This window comes from Aquila chrysaetos, chromosome 6 (genome assembly GCF_900496995.4).
Source record: "Aquila chrysaetos chrysaetos chromosome 6, bAquChr1.4, whole genome shotgun sequence".
Lineage (NCBI taxonomy): Eukaryota > Metazoa > Chordata > Aves > Accipitriformes > Accipitridae > Aquila > Aquila chrysaetos.
In genome coordinates, this window is record NC_044009.1 from 12,622,970 (window position 1) to 12,638,130 (window position 15,161).

A 15,161-nucleotide genomic window follows, 5' to 3' on the forward strand; every position below is an offset into this window, starting at 1 on the left:
TTGTTCCTCTGGAATAAGCTACTTTGGATGGCAAGTTATCACAGAGGAAGTATATGGTCATGAACAGTTGCTGTATAGTAACTTGTATGTTTGCTGAAGTCCTTCCCGCAGCTATTGTGAGAGCAGCCATATGGCAGAACAACACTGCGTGGGATGATTGGGATTGTGCTTATGGTGCTGTGTGAAGTCGAGCTGAGCTCGAGTCTGCATGTGTTTTTGTCTGTGATCCACAGCCTACTCATGAGGGAGGATATGCTCCAGGAGACAGCGGGGCTTGTCGGGGACTTGTGCATGGGATGAGTGTCTGGAGAACGTGCACAGAGGGCAGGAGTCCCATCCCAGTGTCCTCCATGCCTGGAACCAAGCCGGAGGAGATTGAACCTACATCACCCATGGGGCTGCACTGACCACCATGCTAAAGGTATGGATGGAGAAAGGGGAGAGGGATGCTCCCATTTCAAAGGAATACAAGATTTGTGAGGTCAGGAGAGAGGAGGGAAGCCAAAGGTGGAGTGTGACTGTAGCTGTGAAGGGGGGCCGTGAGACCAGTCCCACCCCAGCATTTTGTGGAAGCTGCCTGTTGCAAGGAGACCTTGTCCATATGCTGCGGCTGGCTGTGTGCAGGGTGCTCCTCAAACGTCTGTCAGATGTGGTCCCTGAGGGGAGGGAGGTGTTTATTGGCCTGGGTCTGATTGCAATTTAGGCAGGAGATAGGTGTCCATCTGCTGCAGTGCCACCGTAGGACTGGACACTCCTGTAGAACAGAGACCAGGCACGTAGGGAGTCTAGACTGGGCAGCAGCCAAAGGAGGGCTTTGGTGAGCCCGTGTTTTGCAGGTGGCTGTCCAGTTCTACCCAAATCCTGAGTGTCTGGCTGGACTGAGAGCCAGGATAGCTCGGCAATTTCTACTGCTGAGCCAGAAGCAATCCAAAAGGAGATGGCCAGATAGTTCCTAACCAACAAACATCAAACTGAATGCAGCTGTAATGTTTTTGTGTTCTCACCTGCTATTGGTGTTTGCTAGCAGGCAAACAGTGACTGTTCACAATGGGCCCAGTAAAAAATTACCCTTTGTGTTCATTTACTTAATGTTTTCAAGGAGTCGCGGCTAAATGGAAGTGACCTTCATTCTCGGCTCCCATGCATGGGCTTAGCTCCAGCAACTGCAGTCAAGCTATGCAGACTTTCGGCAGCTGGGACTTGGGCCCTGCTTTTAATGTCCCTTACTCAGTGCTCATGCAGTCAGTTTTCCTTGCCAAGATTATATTTGCTTTCCTTCCTAAAGGACTGCTCTAAATATCATACTTTAAAACAATATGTCTTTTTCCCCCGCAGAGAACAATATGATATGCCACCGTTGAATTAATATGTCCATGAAAAGTGAATATAATCTCCCCAGTAGATCCCCTTTCCAAAAGATTTATGATTTAATGAATTTTTTATTTCATACCAGCATGTAGTATTTAGTTGTTTTACACCTAGCAGGACTCTTTCCCATGGAAGCAAGTGAAGGTGGGAAGGGAATCCCATCATCCTAATTTAAACTCCTTTCTTCCCTCTCTGTCCCTGGCGTGCCACTTGTAACCCTTGCTGCTGATGCAAAGTTAGAGTCCAGCTTCCTGTAGCATGGCTTCTGTCAAAACCTACCCCCGACGCATTAATGTCACCTTGCTAATTTGAGACAGCGCTGTGCGGAGAGAAGTTTATGAATGGTGTTTATATAAAAATCAGTGCTTCTGAAAAATCTTCACTGCTGGCTGCTTAGCTGCTCCAGGCAGGATTTCTGGCTCAGGGTCCTATTTTATCTTCCTCATGGTCACTCTTTGGCATGCTCTCAAATAAATGGCAATAATGCCTATGACAGCAGATTATGAAGCCGCAAATAACATCCATAGGTAACACCTTTATTTAGAGGAAGGGTAAGATGGAAATGAACTGTGAAGGAGAGAGCTATCATCAATAACTATTAGCTACATGGGTAATATTCCTAATTAACCACCAATTGATTTCTCCTAAAAGCTCTCATCGCCTTGAAAATGGTAAATTGATTGCTCTGCCAGCCCTTTCCTTGGTGGATCCTGCTGGGATGCATGCCACGGTGCTTGGCTTTTGGGAAGCTCACTGGGAATGATGACTGCAATTCCCGCTAGGACTGACAGAAAGCGTGCTGCTGGGTGGCTGGATGGGAGTGTTAACTTCGCTCCTGCTGCGTCTTTGGTGGAAAAAGGCAAAGAACGGTTAAAATCCTGGGTGGCCCAGTTGATCGAGACCCACGTGAAGTGCTGCGTGCTTTGCATTTGTCTCTCTGAATCAGCACTGTTCACCATCACTTGTCAAGAGGTGAATGCTGACGGCAGCATTGCCGGGCTGGATAGTCTGCCTGGAAAACGCATATCTCTACCGCAGGTTGTCACAAGGCTTTCAGCGTGTGGTGCTTCAAACAGTGGATGCTGGAGGCCTGTGACATCCCAAGGAGCTCAGCTTTGGTGCTCTAAAATCTTCCTCTTAAATTTGGTCCTTATTGTTGTGGTGGTGAAGCTGAAAATGCATCTTTGGAGATACAGCATAGATGGAAACCAGCCCACGAGGGGCTTTCTGGGGGAAAAAAAAAAAAAAAAAAAAAAAAAAAAAGAGGAAAAATTCTCATGAACCTTTACCTAATGGGTGGGTGGTATGGAGGACAAAGGGAAGTCCTGCACTGTGATTTCTCTTTTATTGCTTGGTTTAGTGCTAGGCTGGGGGAAGCAGGAGCCTTGCCCTAGGATGGGTTGTGGTTGCCCTGGCAGCCCCTGCCTGTACATCTGTTCCTTTGCTCTCCAGTTTTAAGAGGTCAACTTCTTTCTGCCATGGTTTCCCTAGCTGTAAAATAGGGTAACATCATGTGTTTGCGAACATGAGCACAGCATCCCAGGGTGTGCTGAGCATCCCACCCAGCATTGCTGCTGTGCCCCTTGTGTCGGCTTTCCCACCCTCCTGAGCTATGGCAGCTCCTTCACTTCGGGGCGCCTCTGGCTTGCTTCATCCTTCCGCAGAGGAGGATATTGGAGCTGCCTATGAGTACGAGTGCCTTTCTCATGTTGCTGCAAGCATGAGTAGTGCCTTTCTGCAGTGCAGCAGCAGGGAGGATACTTCTCCCTGCTCTCTTCCCCTTGGTTTCCTCATCTTGCATCTCTTCCAAACTGGACAGGACAGAGCTGGACCGGAGACCAGCCCTGTGGCTTTCCTGAGGGCTGCTGGTGGCTGCTGATGCTGCTTTAGGCATGGCTTGGTGTTAAATGACTTGATTGTTTTCTGTTGGTAGGGGAAGTGAAGCTGGGCAGTACCGCAGTCGCTGCCTGCTGGAAATTCGCTGCTTGTTTCCTTTCTGCCTGTGATTTCAGAGGTGACTCCTGAAGTAGTCATCTGTTTATTCCTTTTGTTAGTCCGGTGGCTTGTTCCTCCATCTATCATCCAAATGATGCAGTGAGGAACGTGACCGGGAGAGGACAGAGAACTAGCTGTCTTGGTAGAGGGAGGAAATGAGTGCTGCATTTTCATCCAGCAGCCCGCTGGCGCTGGCTCCCAGGACTGCAGGAAGCTCTTTTTTACCTTTGTACACTTCATGGATCACAGCCTGATTTCCTCCAGGGCTCTCCCTAGCTTTATCGTCTCGATGTGGGTGTTTGCACTCCTGGCCAGCGTGTTGTTCTCCGCCTGCTTGTGAGGCTGCTGCTTTTGGACACCCGCTTGGTGATGCTGCTCCTGCATCACTCTTGCTGCGCACAGATCCTCTCTTGTGCAATGGAGAAATGTTTTCCTTTCTCTTTTTTTGATATTTGCTGTGCTATTGAAATGCTCCCCCACCCAACACATATATGCACTTTGCCTTACTCGCTTTCTCTCTCACCCCAAAAAAATCTTTCTAGCACTTAAAGCTGCCAACTTGCCTTTTTTTTTTTTTTTTTTTTTTAATTTCTCTGTTGACTTGAGTAGGCAGGATTGGGTGTTAGCTTCCATCTGCCTCCCAGTTGGAAAGGGAAGCCCTAAGAGAAAATGAGGATGCTTTCAGCCCACATCCCCAGTGCCAGCAGGGAGAGGCTGCAGGGACTGTGAGAAATTCCTGATTTTTCTCTCCCCACCACGTTAGTAAAAACTTGTGCTTTTGGAGAAAGAAATAATGTATTGCTGTAGTTCAAGCAGTTAAACAAAATATAAATGCAAAACAATTGGATAAGCAGTTAAAATAATAATCTGGCTTTCAGTGCCGCATTTTGCCCAACACCCTGTGCCTGCCCCTGTTGCTGTACCTATCTCCACGGGTCAGAGCTCACCCTTAGGTGTGTTTATCTGCAGCGCTGAGCACAGTGGGGCCTCAACCTCACGCAGGGCCCCCCATGGTCTGGGGAAAGCAGAGGCTCGTCGTGGAAGGACCCCAAGAAAAACCCAGCGAGGTGAATCCGCTGCCCTGTGAAGGTGACCGTTCCCTCTCTGGCATGTGCCATAGACTCCTCCATAGCAGGGTGAAGAGCTGTGGAGCTTTGCTTTCCCGCTTTCCTAAATATCCAGAGACAACTAATTTTCAATGAGCTATAGATCACCTTGCCTGGATAGCTGCATCTGCAAGGAGTTTCTGGTCACTGGACTATCTGAGATCACATCTCTTGGGACACCTGTTTGGACTGGCAGCAGATACCAACTAATCATGGCAAGCAGGTAGCATCTCAACCTTCTGCTGATCTTATCTGGGGTGCCCAGCTTTTCCCCAGCTCTGCTTGCTGTGTTTTAGGGAGGCGGTTTCATAGCGTCCGGGTTTTTTTTTTTCAAGACCGTGTTGTTTTGCTTACCGCCCAAGCATTTCATCCCTGAACGCTGAGCAAAATCTGGCTTTCATAACGGAAAGGGAATGGGCTCCGTCTCTCCTGCGTGAGGAACGTGCTCACTGTAAAAAGATAGCTGGAGGGAGGAACCTGGAAAGGGCAGCAAGGGCTCTGCTCTCGGCAAATGCAGGAGAGGGGAGGTTGCCTGCGACTCCTGGACAGCCAGCAGCTTTGCAGTTGCAGATGCTGGCCAGTATTTTTGGAGAGCTGTGGAAGAGATTGTTCTACTTGATGTTATTTTCTGGCACACCAAGTAAGGAAAAACCACTCCGCTTGCTTTTTTGGCTAAGTGACCCTGGAGTTCTGCTAGAGTGCCTTTATTTTTTTTTTTTTTTTTCCCCAGGATTTTCAGAGCCCGATTTAGCCAAGTGCTCCAGTACATGCTTATTTTTAAACCTACTCCTGTCGTTGTCTGAACTCATCATGCTTCAATCCCACCAACATCCATGGACTTGGGCGAGCACTCAGAATTTAAGTGGATGCTGAAACGCTTTGCTCACCGACAGCTGTGACGTTTGGAGGACCTCATCCAGGGAGAGTTGGGGTCAGGGAGGGAGACAAGGTACCTTACATCTCACCCTCTCCATCCATGGGATGGCAAGAGACTCATCCCTCTGTTCTCCTCCTTCCCTGGCACCTAAACACCTAGCAGTGTTGTGAGCATGGTGGTGGATGGGGTGGTCTGCTTGGTGGCCTCTTGTGGTCTTGCTGCAGGGTGGCACTTTGAGCTGGTGGCAACCCAGATCTCGGTGGGGACAGAGGTACCACCAAACGCCCAACGGGTTGGGCCTTTCTCCAGCACATTTCTTTGCCACGTGCTCCCCAGGACACCCCAGTGTGGGGTCAGCTAGGAGATGTTAGAGGTCTCTGGGGGTGTGTGGGGCTGAACTGGGAGGCAGCATGGGGTGAGCACCCGGCAAGCTTCAGCGCGTGCTTGGAGCTGCAGGAGGTGTAACATCTGCAGCTTAATCTTCTCTTTGCTGGCAGAAAAGCTGAAGCTAACTGTGCCTTCACTTGCAGGGGTGTAAACTTGATGCATTTGACTCTGCTCCTTGATGGGGGCAGAATTAAGGCATTGTGGGCTGAGAAATGGAGCACAGTTATAGAAATCTCTTTTTTTTTTTTTTTCCTCAGAATTAAGACTGCCCTGCTGGCAGCTAGGAGTCCTTTTAACCCACACCCTCACTCTTTTAAAATGGGTCCCTTCTGCCATAGAATAGAATATCTTGTTTTGCTGCATCCCTGACTTGCTTTAAGCTCGAGAACTTGTGCTAGGCGCTTTCATGGGAAAACGTGTTCTCTTTTTAAGCATGCTTTTGCCAGCAGGTTTTAATGCAAGCTTTTAATTGCCTGTGGCAATAGGATTAAGCATCTTTGGGGAAACAAAATATGTGCTTTCTGGAGGTGTTGAAGCCCTCAGGTTGCAAGTGCTAAAACACCCTGTATCTTCCAAAAAGTGCTGGTTAAAATGCATTAGCTAACCCGTTTTCCCTGGCTGGACAGTGGCTCAGTTAAGGACGAGGTGGTTTAGGCTCTCGGAGCTGCACCTGTTGGCATGTGCTTCAGCAGCAGGGTTTGGGCAGGGGGGAGCCAAGCCCCTGCTCTGGGTTATCTGGTGTTTTCGGAGCAGCCTGGTACGTGCGTCAGATCCCTTGGAGCTGTCAGCACCGTTGTCAGGCTTCAGCAAGTTGTATCGTGGGGCTGTTGTGTTGGCAGCTAGATTATCATCTAATCCTAGCATCCTCCCTGGGACGGACAGAAAGGCTGACCCCCTTCTTCTCCACGGCCGTTTTAATCACCTGCCTTTCCTGTGCTGAGGAGGAGTGCGAAGGAGTGGATTTTCAGTTTTAGTTACCGGGTTTTCTGGCTTCCTGTCACTTTCCCTTGGTGTTAATTTTTCTTGCTCCGGGTGAGGGAGTAGAGGTGAGAATCTGCTGCCTCCCCTCGCCTTGTCTTCTCAGTATTTTCTAGTGGCGGGGGGAAAAACTAAATCAAAACAGAAAACAACTAGAAACCTGCTTTTGTTTTAATTCTTTGTCCTCTTCTTTTTTCCTGTTTTCTCTTTTTTCATTTTTCTCTTCCCCCCTTCCCCCCCGTTTTCCCTGCCTTTCCCCTCCCTCTTCCCCCTCTTTCTCCCCCCTTCCCTCCTCTTCCCCCCATTTTATGCCCTTGTTTCCTCCCTTCCCCCCCTTTTTCTCTCCCCCCCTTTTTCTCTCCCCCCCCTTTTTCTCTCCCCCCCCTTTTTCTCTCCCCCCCCCTTTTTCTCTCCCCCCTTTTTCTCTCTCCCCTGCCCTTTTTTCCTCCCCCCCCTTTTTTCTCCCCCCCCCCCCTTTTTCTCTCCCTCCCCCCCCTTTTTCTCTCCCTCCCCCCTTCCCCCCACCCCCTTTTCTCTTTTTTCTTCCTGTCCGGGTGTCAGTCCCCTTTCCCCTCTCTCCAACCAGCGGGTGCCTGACGCTCCCTACACCCCCCCCCCCCCTCCCGTTACCCTTAACGGAGACGCCAAACGACCCCCACGCCCGCATGCTCACCCCTTCCCCCTCCCGGGGTGCAGCGAGGCGCCCCTTCCCCGCTCCCCGCCCCGGGCCGCCGCCGGCCGCCCCCGAAGCTCCCCCCCGCGGGGGCCGGGCCGGGCGGGTCCGGGGCGGGCGGCGCGGCCGGGGCCGCCCCCGAGAGGCGGTCCCCCGCCGCGGATATAAGGCGGCGGCGGCGGCGGCGGCGGCGGCGGCGGCGGCGGCGGCGGCGCGGCGGCGGCGCGGCGGCGGCGCGGCGGCGGGCGGCGGCGGCGGCGGCGGCGGCGGCGGCGGCGGCGGCGGCGGCAGGCAGTGCTCAGTCGTTCCGGCAGCGCTCGGCGCCCAGGCCGCGGGAGGTAAGGGCGGGGGAAGCGGAGCCTCAACCCGGCCGGGTTTGGAGGGGCTGCGCGGCGGGGGCGGGGGAGGTGGTGGGCGCCGCGGGTGTCCGTGTACCCCCGGCCCGTGCAGGGTGACAGCCGCGGGAGGCTGGAGCAGCGTGGCCGCCGCAGCCGAGCTCCCTCGGCCCGCGCTCTCCGTCGCCCCGCGGCCTCCCTCGGCTGCATCCCACCCCTTCTCGGGATCTCATTTTGGGGGGACGGGACGGGGGAGATCCTCTTCTCGCACCCCGCCTGGCTTTCCCGTGGCCGGGTTAGCGGGCTGGCGCAACCGCCGTGGGGGACGGAGGTTGGTGGTGTGTGGGGAGGGTCCGAGACTTTGGAGTCACCTGCTTGGGGCCACTGCAGCATCCCATCGCTGGCACCGAGCACCGCTCGCTTCTGGGCGCTGCTTTCCCCTGCGTGCCTAGGTGTGATCCGGAGCTGCATGGGACACTTGTTTCCCCAAGTATTATTATTACTCTTTTTCAACTCAGAACTGCAGAAGAGAATTTAAATGTGCCGGGCTCAGTTGTGCAAAGCCCCTTGAGGGTGTGGGTGTTCTCCTGCGGTGGCCAAAACGGCCTGGAAGGGGCCGTGCTGCCCGCTTCCCCATGCTGGAGAACCAGGCTGGTCCTTTGACACGGGAGGAGTGAAGGTGTGTAGGTGACAACCCGACTAGCTGTCCTGGCTTTTCCTGGCATAGCTCATTTCCTTCTCCGCTCGGGAAGGGCAAAGCCCAGTTTGCCCGCATCCCTGAGCTGCTCAGAGGCAGGCCTGAGTGCAGGCAGGACCGGGCTGCAAGATGCTCTGGGTGGCAGAGGGGGTGCTGAGAAGTTCCCCAAAGTGTTGAGGGCTTGAACGCTGGCACGCGGTGCTAGGCTGCCCTCCTAGGCAGGGCTGCTTGTGCCTGTTTACTTTTTCACAGCCTGCAACGGGTCCTGGGCAGGAGGTGGGATGGGGAGGGTGCAGTCCTGCAGGCTGCGTCGGCTCCAGGGGCAACTCTGGCTGTCTGGAGCAGGATTTCAGGTGCATCTCCTTTCCTTCATGCCATAACTCTAGTGAACTAGCAGGGACTGGCCACAGCACGCGTGCCTGGTGGGTGAAGGGGTGATGGCCTGCAAGAGCTTTGCAGTGCAGTGGACACAAAATGCGGTTCCAGCTCCCTTCACAAGTTTTTAGGATATTGTGCTGTCTGCAGAGAGCGCTAAAGTATTTTTTTAGGAGCACAGTGTGGCTTTATTGAGTTTGTCTGGTGGGTTCCCCCCACACCTCCCAGCTAATCTGGGTGGGAATCAGAGCTCGGGTTACAGCAGCTAATCCCAGACTATAGAGAGCCTGGCCTCATAAAGCTGTAATCTCTGAATATAGCCATCTTTCTCAGCAGAGCTTTGAGCCTGGGAGGCCGTATCAGTTTCAGATTTTTATTACTGCGCTGGGGATGCGAAAGCACACAGGCATGCGGGCGGCCCTGGACAGATGGATGCACGTGCATGCAGCAGACCTGCTCTTGGAGTGGAAGCAGGCTGAGATTCGGGCTGAGCATCATTTGTGTTCAATAAGATCCCCAGGGCAGCTGTGAGTGAGGCTATGAGCCCTCTCCTAGCTGCTGTCCTAGGCTGGTGGCCATGTTGTCCCCAGCATTGGTGTGAACCCCAGCTTCGAGGGCTTTCTGCTGCCCTGTTGCTGCCTCTCTGTCGGCATTGGTGATCTGACGCTGTGCAGCCAGGTCTGAGTTTCTTCCCTGTTAGGGGAAGTGCTGGAGGCTTGATGGTGGGTGTTCACAGCCCCACCCTGGAGGTTGGCTTGAGCTGGGGTCTTGAGTTGTGGAAGGAGCCCACTCCCCTTGTTGGACCATGTGCCTTCCCAGAAGATGCCCAGGCCCACCTGTGCTACTTCTGTGGGGTGTTATGGGGGTAGCCTGGTGTTCTTTCTGCTCTGCTTGCCTTGCTGTCCACAAATACCAGCAGGAGATGGTGGCCTGTGCTATGGGGCTGGGAGTTTTCTGGCTTTTAGGGATTTTGCTTTAGTTGCTGTGGGATTTTGAGATACAGAGACGTGAGGATCATGCTGCTTCTCCCCATGCTTGAGAGGCCTTGAAAAATGTTTGTGGTGGGACCCTGGATGAGGTCTAGCAGGAGGACCCATCCCTCTCTCCCACTTGCAGCCCTGGACTGAAGTGAGCATCCTGGGAAGCTGTGCCTGGGCAGCGCACATCCCTGCTGCCTGCACCAACCTGGTAGTACAGGCAGCTTGAGGGTGGCCTGTGTCTCTGGGGGGGGGCAGGATCAGCCCTTCTGCCCTGCATAGACGTGGGTTAAATCACCCTCTCCTTTCCTGAGCTGGAGATGGGGGATCATCTGTCCCAGGACAGAAAGCTGCCACTGTCTCGGTTCCCTCTTTAGCCACCATTTTAGCAAAATCCATGCTTAATTTGGTTTGAATCTCAGCTCTGTCTTTCAGCAGTACAGCAGGATGAAAGCCTGGAACCCTGCATAGGTTTGAAGTGATAGGCTAGATCTCCTCGCAGGGCCAATTTGGGCCCTGTTTGTGGAGAGATTTGATCTCCTCTGGATGTGTGCACGGCCCTCCTCATTGTTAGTGCCACCAGCTTCCCCTCCACTGGGACAATAGTGCCTTGAGTCCTCCCTGGTAATCTCCCCCCTTATCTCCCTTCTCTTCCGTAGCCTGTATCCCCAGCAGGTGGGGAGGGTGGGAGGTTTGGGAAGAGCCAATTATGCAGATGGAGGAGCGAGAGGTGCTGTGTCAACCAATGTCCCTTTTCAGGGAGCAGGGGTGAGGAGAGGATGCTCAGGTGGGAGCGAGCGTGTCTGAGCTCTTCCCTGCTCACTGTCCCCTCCATGCTCCCATTAAGCCCCACCAAGAGGTCCTGTGGTGGGCTCGAGGATGTTCAGAGATCGAGGTGGCTGTGGGAGTAGTTTCCCCCCGTTGCTCTCGCCAGCCGCTCGTTCATGCTGGTGTTGCCCCCAGGGCTGGGGCAGCATCAGGGGCTACCTCTCACTGCTAGGGCTGGGAGTGTGGGAAAGAACAAGGTGGCCACCTTTCAGGATGCTAGAAGTGTCCATGGTGGGGATTACGGGTGGGCTGGCTGACCCGTTGCTCTGGCTTAAGTGAAGCTATGGGGGAACGAGATGGCGTCCATCCCTTGGAAACCCACCTCTCCGTCTTTATTTTGGCATGTCCCAAGCCTGAGCCTGTGGACATGGGGCTCCAAAACATGCTTGGCTGAAGTGTGGTAGTCATGGGCCAAGGCAGCCGGCTGCTGCCGTGGGTGGTACTGTTGGCCCTGTGGGGTGGGAGGGTCCCAGCAGGGGAGGCAGCATTTTTACACTGCCCCAGAAGCACAACGGTAATTAGCAGCCCGGCTTCAGATTTTGTGTAAGCCATGTGGGTCTGCTGGGGCCCTTCTTTCTGCTGGCGAGGAAGTTAACGAGGAGCCCCTTGCTTTGTCCACTGCCTGCCGATGGAAGAAGGCGCTGAAGAGGCAAGAAAAGTAGATGTAGAAAAGCAAAAGGGTGGGGAGGCAGCAGTTGTTGTGGAGCCAGCTGTGATGGGGGAATGTTTTGTAAATCAAAGTGCTCTCCTAAAAAGAAAACTTAAGCCCAGCAGATCTACTCAGCGGTCAAGCTCCGACTTTTTTTTTCTTTTCTCAAACCTACGTGATAATTGTTAAACGCAGGGGATGCTTTGTAAAATAGAATTCAAGGGAAGGGGGGAGGACAGAGCAGGATTTAAATTTAAAATTGGATGAGGGTACAAAGCCCCTTAGTTCCCCATTTCTGCTTAATGCAGCTGGAGCTGGGCTTGACGAGATGCTGACCAGAGCTTGTGGTAAATGTTTTACGGTACCGTGTATCAGCCAGATCAATTCTACTACACTTGAGGGAGTGCAGATAAAATGGCTTAAAGATTCCCCTGCTGAAAGTGATAGTATCATCATTTATGCTGGAGAAGACAGATTTAGTTGCCTGACATTTATTTGGCCATGGTGTACTTTGTGGATTTCACACCCGGGGACGATAGCCAACCTGATGATGTCAGATGTGAGCTGCAAGAGAAAAAAAAAAAAAAATCACACACAGAGACAAAAAGCTAGTGCTGTTCCTCTTTTGTTGACCAGATGAGTTTTGTTATGTTTCTTGTTTTGGTTGTTTTACTCCACGGATCTCTTTAATGGAAAGTGCCTTACAAGAGTAGGAAATTACTAAACCAGTGTGTCCTGCGTGTGCTTTGTGGTACAAAGATGGCAGCAGAAATATCTCTAACTCGGGTCTTTTTTTGATCCTATTTTGCCTGTAGGTCACTCGGAACTCCAAAGTGAGCAAACATGAGTGCACTTGACTTGACTTCCATTCTCGATTTTCTGGAAACGGCCAACTTGACGGAGATCAACTGGACGTGCAACAACGGTGACTGCATCACGGTTGATGCGACAACATGCCCTGGCACGCTCAACAAAAGCGCCCTGCTATACACCCTGTCCTTCTTCTACATTTTCATCTTTGTCATAGGGCTGGTGGCCAACTCGGTTGTGGTTTGGGTCAACCTCCAAGCCAAAATGACTGGTTACGAAACCCATCTCTACATATTTAATTTGGCCATCGCTGATCTGTGCGTCGTCATCACCCTTCCGGTGTGGGTCGTCTCCCTCGTCCAGCATAACCAGTGGCACATGGGAGAAATCACGTGCAAGATAACTCACCTTATATTTTCTATCAACTTGTACAGCAGCATCTTCTTCCTGGCTTGCATGAGTGTGGACCGCTACCTCTCAGTTGCCTATTTCACCAATTCCAGCAATCGTAAGAAGAAGATAATCCGCCGCTGCATCTGCATCTTAGTGTGGCTTCTTGCCTTCTCCGCATCTCTCCCAGACACCTATTATCTCAAGACGGTCTCTTCCAACAACGAAACCTATTGCCGTCCTGTCTATCCAGAGGAGAGCTTCAAAGAGTGGTTGATTGGAATGGAGCTCATCTCCGTCGTGCTGGGCTTTCTTATTCCTTTTCCCATCATTGCTGTCTTTTATTTCCTCCTTGCGAAGACCATCTCCACCTCCAGTGACCAAGAGAGGAAGAGCAATGGGAAGATAATTTTCTCCTATGTTGTCGTGTTTCTTGTCTGCTGGCTACCCTACCATGTAGCTGTCCTTCTTGACATCTTCTATAGCCTTCATTTCATACCTTTCAGTTGTCAGATGGAGAACTTCTTATATGCTACTCTTCACATCACTCAGTGTTTTTCTCTAGTCCATTGCTGCGTCAACCCCATCCTGTACAGCTTCATTAACCGCAACTACAGATATGAGCTCATGAAAGCCTTTATTTTCAAGTACTCTGCCAAAACTGGTCTCACTAAACTTATTGATGCTTCCAGAGTGTCGGAAGCAGAATACTCTGCGCTGGAGCAGAATGCCAAATGACTGCAACCCCATAAAGAAACCTCCTTGACTCTCTGACCTTTGTTTTTTGTGTGTTGTGGGGGTTTTTTTTGTTTGTTTGTTTTTTTGTTACCCCCCGCCCTTTCCCTGTGCTTGTTATGAACGGGGCATGAATTCCAGCCTACAAAAGAGAAATAGCAAACTGTAATTTAAGAGTAGAATCAGGTGCAAAATGGAAGTGCTACCAAAATCAAGCCTTTTGTTGGTGTGTTTTATTTGATCTTCTCCTAGCCCGGTCTGGACTTCTTAACAACGCTATGCAAATGGAAATGACTTTCTAGCAGGCAAAGCCATTGAGTACCATAGATAACATGCATTTCCAGGATAAGCTTTTTCTTCCACGTGTAGATTCCCTCTTGTTTCCTTATATATGTTATATATATAGTGTGTTGTATTTAAAAGCTCAAGACTTTATTTTCTGGCTCTTGGTGTACCTTATACAATTGTATTTGAAAGTTAAATATATTTTTATCATGTATTTGAAGTATATTGCTGATGAGTGTATCCAGAGTGCTGTAGTCCGAGTGTTAGATTGCCATTTGGTTTCAACTATCGTGGGTAAGAGGATGCCGATAAATAGCAGAATGGAGATGATCTCTTAGGTGCATCCTCCCTGGCTGGCACACTGTACTGACCGTAGCTTTATGTGGTGGTCATACCCACATGTCTGGAGCATGAAATGTATGTAGTGTAATACAGTTACCATCATGTTAAAATCAACAGTATTGTAAGAGTTGTTAACTCCTACACCTGTACTTCACAAAGCTGTATCCTTATGCACAGAGTGAATGATCTTACTTCTGAAGAGTTGTCTCTATTTGTAAGTTATTTTTGTAAAATAAAGATCTGGAGAAAAATAAAAAAGCTATGCCTACCAGTGGTTTGACTTGCTATCCTCCTCCTCCTCAGAAAATAAAAAGCCAGAAAAGAAGAAATCCCAAAGCCACCTTCTCTCCTTTGTTTGGTGCAGGAGCAAACAGGTCAGTCTGTGTTTTCCTGACGTTTGTTGACGGTGGGCAGAAACCATTGAATGGAGGAATATGAGACAGCACTGGTGTGTGGTGAGAGGGGAAGGGGTGGGAGGAGTGGGTTTGTGGAAGGCTGTGCTGTTCAGGAAGGTAAAGCTGATGGATTTATAAGGTGAAAGCTATTGGGAGTGATGAAAGGCTGTGTTTGTAGCTTAGAAATAAACATGTGGAAGGAAAATATGGAAGTATGCAGATAGAGTGGATATTTGGACTAATCTAGGTTCAGTTCTCTATGGTTTTTGCTTGTGATGGAATTTGGGCGTTGGCAGTCCTGACAGCATTAAATCCCTTTTTATCTCTTCTTCTCTTTGTCATGGTTTGCATTGAATTTGCAATGCCATATTGTCAAAGCGTGGGGCAAGATTCAGCCACTGCAGGATGTATGAAGTAGATCTTTAAGCCAGCAAAGCACTTGAATCGTGGTCGTCTTCGTCTCAGGACAAGGTAACTAACGATAAATCAATGATATCTCTTAGGCATCGCTGACTTGCTGTTGCTGGTTTGCATGTTTTGCAACTCCAGCACAGTGCTAACTGCTTTGCTGTGAAGGCTATGCTTAAATGCCTATTAAAGCATGCCCTCATCCCTCTGAGATCCCAACGGCCAAACAATTTTGTCATGACTGTATTCTGTCTCTTTCTACGTGTTAGCATAACTGCCTCCTCAAAGGTGATCCTATAAAAATACATGTTTGCCAGCACTGCAAAGTCTACTGTCCCCTCCTTGTACTTGGTGTTTCTAAAAAAACCACCGGTCTGTACCCAAATGGAGGAGCCACTTGCAGAGGAGGGCTGCCAGCATAACTCACAACATTGCTACATAAGTATAGCCTTTTGTGCTGATGCTTCTAATAAGAGATGGGTATTTTGAGCTTCCCCTAAGCCTTTCTTAAGGTACTGCTGAACTGTAAGGGAAGTGCTCCCTCATGCTGA

At 50.8% G+C, this 15,161-nt stretch overlaps 1 protein-coding gene and 1 long non-coding RNA gene across 3 annotated transcripts; one reads left to right on the forward strand and one right to left on the reverse strand.

The window, feature by feature from the left end:
• Positions 1-1,422: 1,422 nt before the first annotated feature.
• On the reverse strand, positions 1,423-7,468 carry LOC115343383. Of its 2 annotated transcripts, none has more exons than XR_003924103.1 (3): positions 7,385-7,457; positions 6,712-6,842; positions 1,423-2,595 (listed from the first exon to the last, which is right to left on the reverse strand). It is a non-coding gene; the product is annotated as an uncharacterized LOC115343383 (long non-coding RNA). The 2 variants fall into 2 exon arrangements; XR_003924102.2 differs by having other exon boundaries at positions 1,424-2,595; positions 6,712-6,823; positions 7,385-7,468.
• A 181-nt stretch (positions 7,469-7,649) lies between these two features.
• ACKR3 (atypical chemokine receptor 3) lies at positions 7,650-14,075 on the forward strand. The gene is made up of 2 exons (XM_030018794.2): positions 7,650-7,722; positions 12,061-14,075. The coding sequence occupies exon 2, from the start codon at positions 12,089-12,091 to the stop codon at positions 13,181-13,183; it is 1,095 nt and encodes a 364-aa protein (XP_029874654.1). The 5' UTR covers positions 7,650-7,722; positions 12,061-12,088; the 3' UTR covers positions 13,184-14,075.
• Positions 14,076-15,161: the final 1,086 nt, after the last annotated feature.